The following is a 15,890-nucleotide window of genomic DNA, read 5'->3' as shown; positions in this document are numbered from 1 at the left end:
TGCTTCATCCACGCCAAACCCTATTCTACAGTCACCGGAAGTTGTCAGTGGGCTGAGCGACTTAATTAGAAATATTGGCCAGCAGCTGGCAGATAGTATAGTTGCACACCTCAGCCCAGTACATAGTGCGCCTACACCGAGTACGTCAAATGTGCACGACATGCCCACCAGCATGCCCATTAACATGTCTTCACATGGTCTGGACATGTCACAAGTCCGGTTTGTTCCTCATAGGAAGGTGAAGGAACCCACTACATTCAGGGGAGATAGCACAGACACAGTGGATGTGCATGAGTGGGAGGTTCTGATGAAAGACTACATAAAGAGGACAAATGTCAGTACGGAGCAGCAGGCAGAAGAAATTCTCATTCATCTAAGGGGTCGAGCTAAGGATGTTGTGAAGTTCGGAATGAGGAACAGTGGCATTAATGTTGCACAGAATCCAGATGCGATTTATGCTCTCCTCCGTAAGCATTTCGCTGCTGTCCCCTATTCACCCCTTCCCCTAGCAGATTTCTACACTACACTGCCGAAGCCTTGTGAGGATGCATACGCCTACTGGCTGAGGCTCAACCAAGCTGCAGATGTTGCTGCTGACCGCCTCAAGGAACAGGGTAAAGAGCTACACTGCCCAAGCCTGGAATTGACACGTATGTTTATTAAGAACTGTCCCTCCAAAGAGCTTGCCATGACATTCAGGTCAAAGACCATTGACAAGTGGGCTGCAGTAGAGGTCCAGGAAGTGCTGGATGAGTACCACGCAGAGATGGGTTCAAGGGGTGCTGCTGCCACTGACGTGAGTAGGAAGCCCATCGAGAATGTGTATATGAACAGGGTTGAGGTGCTCCCCACTGCTGTGCCCCAACCTGATTCTCTAGACACTCACACAGCCAAGACGAATGACTCAGCTGCTCTTGAACGTGTCATTACCATGCTGGAGAAAGTTCTGCTGGACAAATCTGTCCCTCCCCGGAACAATACTGGCAGGCAGCTTCGGTCGAAACTCCCCAGGATTGAGGGTCTGAATGTCCTGCCATGTGCTGTCTGTGGTGATACTGGCCATTCTGCTGTCACTCATTGCCGTGAGAAGAGACTTTGCTTCCAGTGTTTCTCCGCTGATCATTCCAGACGCAGCTGTCCTGTACAACCGACATCCAGCCCATGTCTAGGGTCGGGAAACTAACAGATCTGCATCCAGGGGAGGACGGTGCAGATCCTATTAGTGGGTCTCCCAACAGTGATGGTGAGGATTTTGAATCCATTTTTGAGTCATTCAGTTACAGATTGGGCTCAGACAGGACTGTTATATTCCAGGGCACACACAGAATTCAGAAGTCAGACAGTTTATTTTATACTGATGTCACCGTGGCTAATGTCACCCTGAAGGCTATGATAGATACTGGCTCAACTGGCTGCACGCTGAGTGAGCCAGCTGTAGAGCGCCTCTTGCAGCATAACCCAGATATACGGCAACATTCTGCAGATGATGTTGTCATTATTGGATATGGGGGTCATCAGGTCACGCCTTCAGCAGTATGTGATGTGGAAATTGAAGTGTATGAGTGTAAGATGGTTGTCCCTATGTTTGTGGTTCCTGGTCAGACTGATGAAATGATCCTTGGCAGCAACGCCATAAAAAGGATTCTCCAACTGATGAGGAAGACTGCTGGCTATTGGCGACTCATGTCGGAGCCCAGTAGTATTAACGATGAAGACAGCCATCACTTTTTCTCTCTCATTTCAAACACAGAGAGATGGAAAGGTGACATGGTGCCTGACATAGTTGGCACATTGAAGTTACAACGGTGCGTGACGCTACAGCCACATAGTGAGAATCTGGTATGGGGAAAGCTCCCTGATTCAGCACACATGTCAGTTGGGAGTACGTTGATTGTTGAACCTACACAAGCGAGATGCAGGCCCAGAAAAATTTTAGTTGGTAGGATTGTCACGCCAATGTGGGACGATCGATGTCTGCCCATGAAAATAATCAACCCAACTAGTGAGCCTATAGTGCTGAAGAGGAACACGAAACTGGCAGATGTGTTTCCTTGTGTCGCTGTTGAAGATCTGTCTCAACCTGATCACATCCAAGTTCACGCTCAATCTGTCTCTGATGCTGTGAAGCCGAGATCCAAGGAGGACATCAAGAAAGCACTGGACAAGCTTGGCCTTCAGGATCTGGACCTGGATGCATGTGCTGTTTCTGACCTGTGGAGGGATAGGCTTTGTCAGATCATAGAGAAGCATGAGCCGATCTTCTCACGACATAAGATGGACTGTGGAGAGGCATCTGACTTTTGTGCACAAGATACATCTTGTAGATGAGAGGCCGTTTCGTCTGCCTTACCGCAGAGTTCCGCCAAACCCCTATGAGAAGCTAAGAACAGCTCTCAATGACATGGAAGAAAAGGGCATTATTATTAAATCTTCGAGTGAGTACGCTTCGCCCCTGGTCCTCGTGTGGAAGAAAAATGGGGATCTGCGTATCTGCACGGACTTCAGGTGGCTCAACGCGAGGACACTGAAGGATGCGCACCCTCTGCCGCACCAAGCTGATGCTCTTGCTGCACTGGGTGGAAATGCCTTCTTCTCTACCATGGATCTTACCTCCGGCTTTTACAATGTGCCTCTGCATGAAGATCACAGAAAGTTCACTGCTTTCTCTTCCCCGTTTGGCTTGCATGAATACAACCGGATGCCTCAGGGTCTCTCTAACAGCCCGGCTACATTCATGCGCATGATGCTCTCTATTTTTGGGGATCAGAATTTCTCAAGCCTCTTGTGTTATTTGGATGATCTCATGGTATTTGGTCCCACTGAACAGATAGCGCTTGAGCGCCTGGAGATGGTGTTCTCCCGCTTGAAGAACCACAATCTCAAGCTGGCACCAAAGAAATGCCACTTTCTCCAGAGATCTGTTAAATTTCTTGGACATGTTATTTCAGAATCAGGAGTGCAGACGGACCCTGGAAAGGTTGAATCTATTAACCGGGTACAGGTGTCTGATCTGATGGAGGGTGATGGTGTCACTCCTTCTCAAAAGAAAATTAGGTCGTTCTTGGGAATGGTGCTGTACTATCAGCACTTTATCGAAGACTGCTCCACTAAGGCAAGACCCCTTTTTAAGCTGCTCTCAGAACAGAAGACTGGCGGGAAAGTCCGTCAAAAGAAACAGCATGGAAGGAAGCGCCGCAATCATCTCAAACTTTCAGCGGATGACTGGACACCTGAGTATAGGGATGCCTTTGACACTTTGAAGCACGATCTGTCCCACAGTGTGACACTAGCACATCCTGACTTCGCAGAGCCCTTCATTCTCGCTGTTGACGCGTCTTTTGATGGGATTGGGGTAGTCCTATCTCAGCTTCAGCCTGGTGATAAAGTCGCAAGGCTTGCCAGCAAAACACTGTCACATGCCCAGTTTAACTACCCAGCACACAGGCTAGAATTTCTTGCTCTGAAGTGGGCTATATGTGACAAGTTCTCTCACTGGTTAAAAGGAAGGCATTTTACAGCATGGTCTGATAACAACCCCTTGACATATGTTTTGACCAAACCCAGGTTGGATGCTTGCGAACAGAGATGGGTTGCAAAACTCGCGGCATACGACTTTGACCTGAAATATGTCCCAGGGCCAAAGAACACTGTTGCTGATGCTCTGAGTCGTGAACCCTTTGTCCAGTCTTGCATTAGCCATCGCCTGGTGAAAGAGCCTTACCTGTCTTTGTTGGATGAGGTCAATGGAGTTGTTACTGGGACAGTACAGGATGCGTTCCGACTTACCAACAACTGCCAGGCCGTCCAAGATGCTGAGGATACAGGAGATGGGGATCTTAGCTCGGAAAGAGGTACTTGCCTGCCATCTGGAGGTGCCATCGATGCTGAGGAGGTGTCAGCAGTTTTGGATGCCCATCGTGCTGGTGGTGTCTCTCGTCTGTCTGGTGCAAGCCCATCTTCACTGCAACTGCCAGAGGAAGACCCATCCACCATCATCCCGCACAGTCAGTTGTGTAACTTGCAGCAGCAGGACTCTACAGTTAGCAGAGCCCTCTTCTACGTTCAGCGGCATAGGAAACCAGACAAGAAGGAAAGGATGGCAGAGTCAAGCTGTGTACTCAGGCTGTTGAAGCACTGGGAGAAGTTGAAGGTGCGTAATGGGATTCTTTACCGAGTGAAGAGGGATCATCATATGAATAAAAAGGTCATACCCGAGTCCCTGAAGCGACAAGTCCTGCGTGGTGTTCATGATAGCGCTGGTCACCAGGGCCGTTCAAGAACCCTCTCTCTAGCCAGTGAACGTTTCTTCTGGACGGGAATGGAGAAGGATGTGGTTAATCATGTGAAACACTGTCAGAGATGCATCTTAGGGAAAACTCCTGAGCCGAACGCCCGAGCTCCTCTTGAGAACATCCGCACCACAGCTCCTATGGAGCTAGTGTGCATCGATTTTTGGACTGCAGAATCAAGTGACAAGAAGACAACTGACGTTCTTGTTGTGACCGACCATTTCTCAAAGCTAGCGCTAGCCTTTCCCTGTAGAAACCAGTCTGCAAAGCAGGTTGCTCGCTGTTTATGGGACAAGTTTTTCTGTGTCTACGGGTTCCCCAAACGAATCCACTCAGACCAGGGGGCTAACTTTGAGAGCAGGCTAATCAAAGATCTTCTTGGGATGGCAAGTGTGCACAAGTCCCATACAACGCCGTATCATCCAATGGGCAATGGGATCACTGAAAGATTCAACAGGACTCTCGGTGGCATGATAAGGACTCTTCCCTCTGAGTGCAAATCCAGGTGGCCGCAGATGCTCCAGATGTTGACTTTCTGCTATAACTGCACAGTGCATGAGACAAAAGGCTTTGCTCCATTTTACTTAATGTTTGGACGGGTCCCTCGCTTGCCTGTTGACATCATGTTCCATCATGTTCTTGGAAATCCCGACGTTGTCAGCCACCATGAGTTTGTGCACCATCTGAGGAGAGATCTCTCTGAGGCCGCGCGGATTGCTCAGCAGCATGCTCTTGGTGAGCAAGATCGCCACGCCAAAATCTACAATCGCAGAATCAAAGGTTTGCCGTTGGCTGTGGGTGATAGAGTGCTGCTTGCCAATCGTGGTGAAAAAGGCAAGAAAAAGGTTTCAGACCGGTGGGATTCAACCCCTTTCGAGGTGGTGTCTGTGAGGTCTGGCCTTAATGTGTACAGGATCCGAGACAAAGTCTCAGGAAAAGTGATGGTTGTGCACAGGAACATGCTGCTCCCGGTTGACTTCCTGACATTCCCTGAGCATACTGAACGTCAAACGGTTTCTGGCGAACCACAGTTTGACACGCTCAGTAGAAGTGGCCAGAGCTCCATCGTGGCTGATCAGGAGGATGCCCGATCATGAACCATGAACTGGCTCATACAGTCCCCTGTACAAGCAGTAGCGGGGGTAGAGGGTGTTTCTCAAGGAAGTGATCTCGACCGCGCTTCATTAGTGGTTGTCATGGAGGAAGGCCGGGCAGAGGAGCTGTTGGACAGTGCCTCTCACAACTCTGACCATGATCTTGCCGCTCATGCAGATTCTGACTTATTGTCAGATTCAGGGCAAGATGAGACTTGTTTGCCTGTTGATATGTCTGTAGCCTCAGATATCCAGCTGTCCCCAGTTGATGTTGAGTTGGTAGAGGTAGTTTGTACACACCCACAGACCACAGGTGCACCTGCAGTTTCCACGAGGTATGGCAGGACCATTAAGTGTCCAAATAGGCTCGTTTGTGAGATGTCGGGCCAGAGATTTGTGGGGGATACTGAATCTATGAAGGGGTCTGTGGTTGTCTCCATGTCACCCACTTTGGCAATTTGTGTGTAGGGCAGCTAGTGGGATTTTGTGGCTAGAGGTCACTTGTTTTTTTTTCTTTTCTCCATTTTCTTTTATTTGTCTTCGCTCAAGGGAGGTGTGATATGTTCTACTCCATGCCGACAAAGCATAGATATGTACGAGTTTATGAGATGTAGATGGCATCTCTGCTGACTGTGATGAGTGCAGGTTTTGGTACCACCCTGTCCTCACACACTTCTTATGGAAGAAATTCTGACATTGTCTCTTTTTGTACATCGGTGCTCAAGATCCATGCAGTTTTTTTTTACCTTTGGAAAGAGTTTTATTTAGAGAATGTTGCCCATATTTGGCATAATTTAAGGGGGGTGTATGTGACGGAGTAATGTTATGTATGTTAAATTATACCTGCAATAGGCGCAACACTGCCATCTAGTGGCGCGGCGGTGGCGAGGGAAAACTCAGTATGACGAAGCATTTCAATGTGGTAAGACGGCTAATTCTGTGTAGTCTGGGAAAATGTAGTTTTGAATGTTCGCACTTTATATTTTACAGCGTAATGTCCTTGTCATGATTTGGGCTAACTGCTTTGAGCACAATATATGATGTTAGTTTCCAAAAATATTCAGTGATTAAGTTAACCTTATATTAAGCTAAACTAGCTTAATTGTACTCATTCATAGTGTGTATCCCATGACTGAAGATTCCCTCGTCATTCCTCACTGGAAAAACGCTGTGTTGCAGAATAAAAGTCCTGTTATCCACCTGGTCGTCATCTGTGGTTTGTGGAGCAACTGATGAGCGAAGTTTCAACACGAGCCACATCCGTCACATATATATATATATATATATATATATGTATATATATATATATATAGTGATAGATCTGCTAACCAATCACTAGTGATTATTCTTGTTTAAAAGACCCAGTGTGACCAATAGTAACACATCTGCCAACGGGGGTGGGGTTTACATTTATAATGACTCATCAGGTTGACCAATAGTGACAGATCTGCCAACGTGGGTTGGCTTTACATTTGTAATGACCAGATCTGCCAACCAATCACAAGCGATTATACTTGTTTAAAACTAGTGGTTTCATCCAATCCTGAGTGAGGATATTCAAGCCATCTCTGGCCAGGCGCGGTTTCGCTGCTATTCATATGCTAATTAGAGCCTTCGCTGTGGTTTGTTTTCGACAATTTTCGGCACAGACGAACCAGCGTTTGCAGCCTGTAAATTGTCGTAAACTCCCAAAAATTAGGGAGATTTCCGGGCGTTTACAGGGACGAAAATCCGACTTTTCATGCAGTGTAAGGCAGTGGTTGACAGTGCAAATGTTGTGTGTATATACCATATTTCATTATTCTGAAAAAAGGATATTGCAGTGTAAACTTTAAGGGTAATAGTTTGGCCAGTGATAATTTGAACCTTGATGAAAACATTTAAGGTTGTAAATTTAAAATATGTAAATTTGTATAAATTATAGTCACATCCGAGGAGTGGACAAAATGTACAGATTGATTCACCAAAACACACAAAATATACAAAACGAAATACAAACAAAATGTTTATGTACCAAAACCAAAACATCTGACAAGCTTGATGATGATCATACTTTCTATTCTTTTCATTTTAAAAGTTTCATTCAAGTCAGCCTGAATCTACAATGAGGTTCTTTTAATTATTGTTATTGTTACCGTAGACTCGGACTATCCTGGTATCCTGCACCATAGATCGGCCATTAGAAGCCTGGACAGTGACTGAAACTTCCCCTGTCTCTGGGAAATGAGTCAAAAGGCTGTTCTGCAAAGTCAGCGTAGGCTACAGGAAAAATCACAACAGGTTGGCTGTTAGTCAGGTAAACTGTGTATACAGGATGTATCTGAAAATTCTGGGAGTACAAAATGGCTTCCTTGATCACATAATGATATTGGGCTCAGATTGAATCCTTTCTTAAGAATGACTCATAGCTTACACTAACAATCACATTGTTTCTCACATTGTCATGAGATACATGACAATGTAAAAAACACTGTGACTGTGTGAAATGGAAAGCATTCATGAGTTAAAGAGACAGGAGTTTCCTCAGGAGTTGGTAGAGACCAAAATCAGGAATAACCACAGTGTGAATATCGGGCTAGCGTTCATCACATGGACACAAATATGACTTCAAATGATTGATAAGCGTCTTTGAGTCTGCCCCCTGTATCACAAGGCACGCCCCCTCTCCACAGACCAAGAAACCTATGGTGCCAAGGCCTGAAGGCAGACTTGAGGAGGACTGGCCTAACATAGGGTCAGCTGGAGAAATTGGCCCAGGACCAGGAGGCCTGGTGAGTTTTTTGTCAGTGACTTATGCCCAAAGTGGGGCTATAGGTTATAGATAGTATCAACTGGCTATGAAAAGTAAGTGTTTTGCTCACAAGCTAGCTATAACAACAAGATAAGGATATGATCCGTAAATGCTGTGGCCGACAAAAAAATAAAAGAATGTGATTTTAAGGCAACCCAGAAAAAAAATAGTAGTTGTATATAATCCAATTTTAGTTAATGTTATAAGATACAGTTTGTAGTGTGTCCTTTACCTGCAGGTTGTCTCCTGTCCACCAGTAGAAGACGGACAGGTTGGCCTCAAATGGAAGAACTATGGCTGTCAGATTGACCTCATGGTTTCTCCCAGTGATGGGAACCACTTCCAGTTGCACTTCCTGTAGAGGGGCTTTAAGAAAAGAAAGATAACAAAGAAAGGAATTCCATTAAAACACTGAAAACGGGGGCGCTAGTGAGCGACTGATGGAGTAAGACGCGTAACTCGGAGCTTCTGCAGAGTAGTTTATAATTTCATAATTAAATGACATCTAATCTACAAATTACATTCAACACACTACAAAAACCTCATTAGGGCATTGAAGGAGGACCCAAAGTGAGTCCAAGCGAAGTCGAAAGCATCAAATCTTCGAAAATATAAATTTGACAGCACGTCCACTACAAGGCCCAACACCTTCTCGGGTAAGAGTCCAGGTAACCCAACCTCAGCTACGCCCGATCCCGTGAACTCACCGACCATGGACATCACATTAATCAAGACTGATATCCTCTCCTCGCTGAGAAAAGATATATCCGCAGTGATAAGAGAGGAATTGAAGAGCGCCCTGGCAGACGACTTTGAATCTATTACGAGGGAAATTATGGCAGTGAGAACTGAAATAGCTAACAATACTACGGCTATTTGCGCTGAGCTCGACCATGTGAAGGCTAATGTCGGAGCTGTCAAGGAGGGACTATCAACATGGACGGACGAGGTCGTATCAACACAACGCACAGTAAAAGACCTGGAGAAGTTGGTGGATGATCTAAGGGAAAAGTGTGAGGACTTGGAGGGGAGAATGAGGAGAGGCAATATTGGGATCACGGGAGTCGCCGAGCAGCCGGGATCCAGCTCACCTGCAGCAAAGAAGTTTTTCAACAGGACAAAGAAGTGATGGTCGAGCACTCTCACCGCAGTCTGGTTCAGAGGGGAGCAATCATCGCAAAACTACATAATGACGGAGACGCCATGGCCATACTGAGGAAGGCCCGTGACCGATTTAGCAGACTCCAATACGACGGAAACACGATTGCTGTATTCCCAGACTACACAGTCAACGTCGCCAAAGCCAGAGTGGCCTTCACAGATGTCAGGAAGATGCTGCGGGGGAGACTGGGAGTCCACTTTGAAATATTCTTCCCTGCTAGATTTCGCATTTCCCACAACAACGAGGAGAAGGAGTTTCTGGATGCTACTGAAGCTATGGACTACGTGAAGAAAAAAGTCATCCCAACAGCGGAGCCAGAGAATTGACTGTGCCATTATTCAACACGGGAGGTAACATTTGATCTGTGATGTTTCAGATGGTTGACGATCAATATGAGTATTATATGTCTCTGTACTGTGCTTGATATGTTAAGTCTTTGTATTATTGTTACATTTGGTTTATAAACAATGCATAACAATTTTGATTACATATTTAAAATAAATTTGTAGATAAAGTGTCTTTGATACACTGCCTTACTGTGCGGGAGCCTGAGTGTTAACAAGTGATTGTTATCCTGTTTGGCTTCATGTCCAGGCAAGGCGAACACCTTTAAATATGGTTCGCAAAGCTGCACGTTCCGACCCGCAGCCTGGGACCCTGTCCCAAGAGACTGATCCAACAATGCTGGTTGAGATCACGTTTTTTTCAACCTCATGGTTCGTTCTTTCTATGCGGATCCCTCTGTTCCCCAGGGATCCAAATGTAAAATTGAGAGTTAACGGGGAATTGTTTTTTTCCCCCTGTTCCAACACAAATGGTATATGATAATGCTTGAACTGAATTATAAGTGTACTGCTGTTTCACTTATGGATATTTGGGTTTATGTTCTTTCTGTGGGTCCTTTTGTTTTTGTTTGTTTGTTTTCTCTTTCTGTCTTTTTTTTTCTTTTCTCTCCTACATCAACCTTATTCGCAAACACCCACCCTATCATATGCAGGAACTGTATAGTTTTGTACGATCCATTTGTGACCTCCCCTCTTCACCTGCTCCTTCATCAGTATATTTTTTGAAGGCAAAGGGCTATGTTTTTCCATATTCTAATGCTTAGTCATGGGATCACTGACGGTTATAAGTTATAATGTCAAGGGTCTTAACAGTCCCATAAAGAGAAAGAAAATCCTTAATCAATTAAAAAGGGCAAACTGTCAGATAGCCTTCTTGCAAGAAACCCATTTATCAGAAATAGAACACGATAAATTCAAAAAATCCTGGGCAGACAAAACATTCTACTCATCACATCAATCAGGTAGAAAAAGAGGAGTCTCCATATTTAGTGCACAGACAGGCTAATTTTGCACACACTAGCGTGCATAAGGACTCTGAAGGGAGATTTGTTTTAGTAAATGGATCTTTTGATGGCATACAAGTCTCACTGATGAACATATACGCCCCAAATGAGGATCAGCCAAGCTTCATCACTACAGTCTTTGCCACAATATTTCAGCATAGCTCTGGTATCCTACTGATGGGAGGGGATTTCAACTGTGTCATGTCTCAACATATGGATAGACAACTGCCATGAAAAACACCTATTTCTCGAATGAGTAAAATTCTCAAACACCTATCGAGCGAGTCAGGATTAGTGGACGTTTGGAGAACTAAATTCCCTAAAGGTAGAGATTTTACTTTTTATTCCCACAGACATTTGTCCTATTCGAGAATCAATCTTTTTTTCACCCCCAAAGCACAGCTACAAAGGATAGAGGACGTCAAGATTTTGCCAATAACAATATCCGTTCATGCACCCCTTGCAGTCTCATGGGACATAGGACATAGATCAACGACCAAACAGTGGAGACTAAATGCATCACTTTTAAATGACAAAGAATTTATTACTTCTGTAATAAATTAACTAAAGGACTATCTCGATATGAACATCTCTCCTGAAATATCCCCCCTCATCCAATGGGACTGCGCTAAGGCATACATTAGAGGCCGCATCATCTCATTTGCAAGTGCAAAAAAAAAAAAAGGATAGGGTAGCAAGGCAGTGTGAATTGGAACATAAAATAATACAATTGGAACGACAACATAAAAGAACACTAACTCTCAATTTGCTCAAGGAGCTCAAACAAGCACAGAGAAATTTAAGGGGCGGGTCTAGCTCAGGAGGTAGAGCGGGTTGGCTGGCAACCGCAAGGTTGCCGGTTCGATCCCCGGCTCCTCCTAGCTGAGTGCCTGGTGTCCCTGAGCAAGACACCTCACCCTAATTGTTCCTGACGAGCTTGCTGTCGCCCTGCGTGGTTGACTCCGCTGTTTGTGTGCATGAATGGTTGAATGTCAGTCATTGCTGTAAAGGGCTTTGGAGAAAAGCACTATATAAATGAGGCCATTTAGATTTAAACAGTCTGATTACGGAAAAGATGAGAGTAACTTAAGGTTCACTAAGCAAAAATATTACGAAAATGGCAACAGAGCAAGTGACTGTTGGCTCTAAGACTTAAAAAACAACAATCCTCTAATATACACTCAACAAAAATATAAACGCAACACTTTTGTTTTTGCTCCCATTTTTCATGAGATGGACTTAAAGATCTAAAATTCATTCCAGATACACAATATTACCATTTCTCTCAAACATTGTTCACAAATCTGTCTAAATGTGTGATAGTGAGCACTTCTGCTTTGCTGAGATAATCCATCTCAGCAAATGGATTGCTGAGGTGTGGCACACCTCACAGGTGTGCCACATCAAGATGCTGATCTGACATCATGATTAGTGCACAGGTGTGCCTTAGACTGTCCACAATAAAAGGCCACCCTGAAATGTGCATTTTTTTGCTTTATTGGGGGTCTGGGGACTCAGAACCAGTCAGTATCTGGTGTGACCACCATTTGCCTCATGCAGTGCAACACATCTTCTTCGCATAGAGTTTATCAGATTATCAATTGTGGCCTGTGGAATGTTGGTCCACTCCTCTTCAATGGCTGTGCAAAGTTGCTGGATATTAGTGGGAACTGGTACACGCTGTCGTATACGCCGGTCAAGCACATCCCAAACATGCTCAATGGGTGACATGTCCGGTGAGTATGCTGGCCATGCAAGAACTGGGACATTTTCAGCTTCCAAGAATTGTGTACAGATCCTTGCAACATGGGGCCGTGCATTATCTTGCTGAAACATGAGGTGATGTTCATGGATGTATGGCACAACAATGGGCCTCAGGATCTCATCACGGTATCTCTGTGCATTCAAAATGCCATCAATAAAATGCACCTGTGTTCTTCAACCATAACATATGCCTGCCCATACCATAACCCCACCACCACCATGGGCCACTCGATCCACAACATTGACATCAGCAAAGCGCTCACCCACACGACGCCACACACGCTGTCTGCCATCTGCCCTGAACAATGTAAACCGAGATTCATCCGTGAAGAGAACACCTCTCCAACGTGCCAGACGCCATCGAATGTGAGCATTTGCCCACTCAAGTCTTTTACGGCGACGAGCTGGAGTCAGGTCAAGACCCCGATGAGGACGACGAGCATGCAGTTGAGCTTCCCTGAGACGGTTTCTGACAGTTTGTGCAGAAATTGTTTGGTTATGCAAACCAATTGTTTCAGCAGCTGTCTGAGTGGCTGGTCTCAGACGATCTTGGAGGTGAACCTGCTGGATGTGGAGGTCCTGGGCTGGTGTGGTTACACGTGGTCTGCGGTTGTGAGGCCGGTTGGATGTACTGCCATATTCTCTGAAACGCCTTTGGAGACGGCTTATGGTGGAGAAATGAACATTCAATGCACGAGCAACAGATCTGGTTGACATTCCTGCTGTCAGCATGCCAATTGCACGCTCCCTCAATGCTTGTGGAATCTGTGGCATTTTGCTGTGAGACAAAACTGCACATTTCAGAGTGGCCTTTTATTGTGGGCAGTATAAGGTACACCTGTGCACTAATCATGATGTCAGATCAGCATCTTGATGTGGCACACCTGTGAGGTGGGATGGATTATCTCAGCAAAGCAGAAGTGCTCACTATCACACATTTAGACAGATTTGTGAACAATGTTTGAGAGAAATGGTAATATTGTGTATCTGGAATTAATTTTAGATCTTTAAGTCCATCTCATGAAAAATGGGAGCAAAAACAAAAGTGTTGCATTTATATTTTTGTTGAGTGTAGTACACAAATTAAAGTCTTGTAATTCAACACTCACAAAACTGGATGAAATTGCAGGGTGTTTTGCTGAATTTTACAAATCCTTATACACAAATACAGATACCTGCACTGACAATAAAGAATCGGCACAATTTCTTAAAGATATTAACTTAAAACAGTTGTCTGAGCCGGTGGCAAAGGAACTAGATGAACCTATAAAAGAATCGGAAATACTACAGGCCATCTCTACATTAAAAAATGGTAAAAGCCCTGGACCAGACGGTTATATCAATGAATTTTATAGAACATTTAAAAAGATAGTGACACCCTTGCTGCTAAAAGCTTACCATTATGCATTTCAATCTGGAATCCTGGCCCCCTCTTGAAGGGAAGCCACAATAGTTGTAATACATAAAGAAGGAAAGGACCCTACCAAATGTGAATCATATAGGCCAATATCTTTGTTGAATACAGACCTACGTATACTAACATCCATATTAGCGAGGCGTGTTAATAAAATTATAACAAACATTATTCACCCAGATCAGACTGGGTTTATTCTTGGAAGATCTTATGGCGACAATATTAGAAGATTGTTAAATTTGATGACCCATTCAGAGACTAAAGGGAAGGAACCAATGCTACTATCACCAGATGCACAGAAAGCATTCAACAGAGTATCCTGGCAATACCTTTTTCAAACACTGAAACGATTCCAATTTGGCCCTAAATGTATTCATTCAAGTGGACACAAATGTTATACTCTAATTCACAAGCTGCTGTTAAAGTGAACGGGTTTCTATCAGACCGATTTGCCTTGGAGCGAGGATGTAGGCAGGGTTGCCCTCTTTCGCCTCTATTGTTTGATTTAAAGTCCCCCTCCACTCAAAAATGTGTTTTTCTTATTTTTCTGTCCTCTAAAATGTCTGACACTGACTATAGTTACTTGTATCTGTGCAGATTTTGTCACTAGAGAGGTGTTTTCACATTCCTCTCCTGAAGGAGGAGATTTCTGTGCACCTCTGTGAAATTTAAAATTCAAACGAATCCTGGCAAGCGAGATTATGTACGTCTCTAGTACACCCAACCAATCACTGTCGAATAGGCAGATGTGGGCAGGGGACTGGAACCTTCCAGTGCACGCGCAGTCACGCACACATCCACGGGAGGGCGCAGCTGTGTCACGGCAGGTTCACACAGCCGCGGAAGCGCCGCGAATAGGAGCGGAGCCCGCTTCCTTTCGGTCCTGGTTAAGCGTCACACCAGACGCCGCGAAAAGGTGCGGTCGTCCCGCGCTGTGAAGCGATCGTTTCGGCGTCAGCTCTATGTTTTGCGCGTGCCGCGAGCGAACACGTCAATTCTGGCAGGAAATCACACAAAGAAACACGAGACAATCCGGTCAATTTTCAAAATAAAAGCAATTTTCAAAATAAAATACAGATGATCGCATCTGACAAATGCGATCATATTTGTGTATCTAAACTCGCACTAGGAAACAGGAAGAGAAAATACATTTAATAAATGTGAAGAGTAGATAAACAAACATCTGTATTTCAACGGTATCTGCACTACTTCTGTCTACTACCATACACACTCTCTCTGTCTGTGTGTGTGTCTCTCTCTCTCTCTCTCTTATAGAAGCACGAGCATGAGCGCAAGCAGCTGTGGTGGGCGGGGCTCGCAGCCTGTGGTATTTGCATATCATGAATATTCAGTGTCTCAGAATTCCTCCATGAGGAGAGAGCAGTGGATGTCCTTAGAGCCCAATTTCAGAGTTGTTTTTTTTAACTTTTTATTTGGGGAAACAAAGTTAAACAAAATATTAGGCATTGCAACAGGCTTTGTAACAAAGCATATAGTGAGTAGTGACTAGTGAGTGGACTAAAATCCTATGCCCACCCCAATTGAAGAATTCTTGATACAATTACAAACTGATATAAGAAAGATAAGATATAAGAAAATGATTGGCCATTTTTACAAAATATTTTTAGATATGAATCCCAATGAAACTCTTCAGATCAAAGAAAAATGGGAAAATGAAATGAACACAGGCATACAGCAAGACAAGTGGGAGGAAATATGTACAGAAGCACATCAAGTAACTAACTCTAATGCATGGCGGGAATTCAGGTGGAAGGTAATAATAAGATTCTTTAGGACACCAGCGATCATATCCAAAATGGAGCCCACGCATTCAGATAAATGCTGGAGTTGTGGGACACATATTGGTAACCACAGTCATATACTTTGGACATGCCCTAAACTGGAAAAATTCTGGGATGAGGTTTTTGAGGCACTTGGAAAAGTATTTCAGAAAAATATTAATAAAGATCCCAAGAGGGTAATGTTTGGACTAATACCAAATTACATAATAGGAAAAGGGGAAAAATA

At 44.5% G+C, this 15,890-nt stretch overlaps 1 protein-coding gene across 2 annotated transcripts in view; it reads right to left on the bottom strand.

The window, feature by feature from the left end:
* The window catches only part of sorcs2 (sortilin-related VPS10 domain containing receptor 2), a 521,993-nt gene that overhangs the window by 18,055 nt on the left and 488,048 nt on the right, over positions 1–15,890 (bottom strand). For both annotated transcript variants that reach the window (XM_084003700.1, XM_084003701.1), the window contains exons 20-21: positions 8,407–8,540; positions 7,519–7,642 (exon numbers count right to left, since the gene is read on the bottom strand). In XM_084003700.1, coding sequence (XP_083859826.1) covers positions 7,519–7,642; positions 8,407–8,540 — 258 coding nt within the window. The remainder of the gene's footprint in view (positions 1–7,518; positions 7,643–8,406; positions 8,541–15,890) is intronic.

The sequence above is a fragment of the Eutrigla gurnardus genome (assembly GCF_963514095.1).
Source record: "Eutrigla gurnardus genome assembly, chromosome: 23".
Classification (NCBI taxonomy): Eukaryota; Metazoa; Chordata; class Actinopteri; order Perciformes; family Triglidae; genus Eutrigla; species Eutrigla gurnardus.
This window is presented reverse-complemented; position numbering and strand designations above follow the sequence as displayed.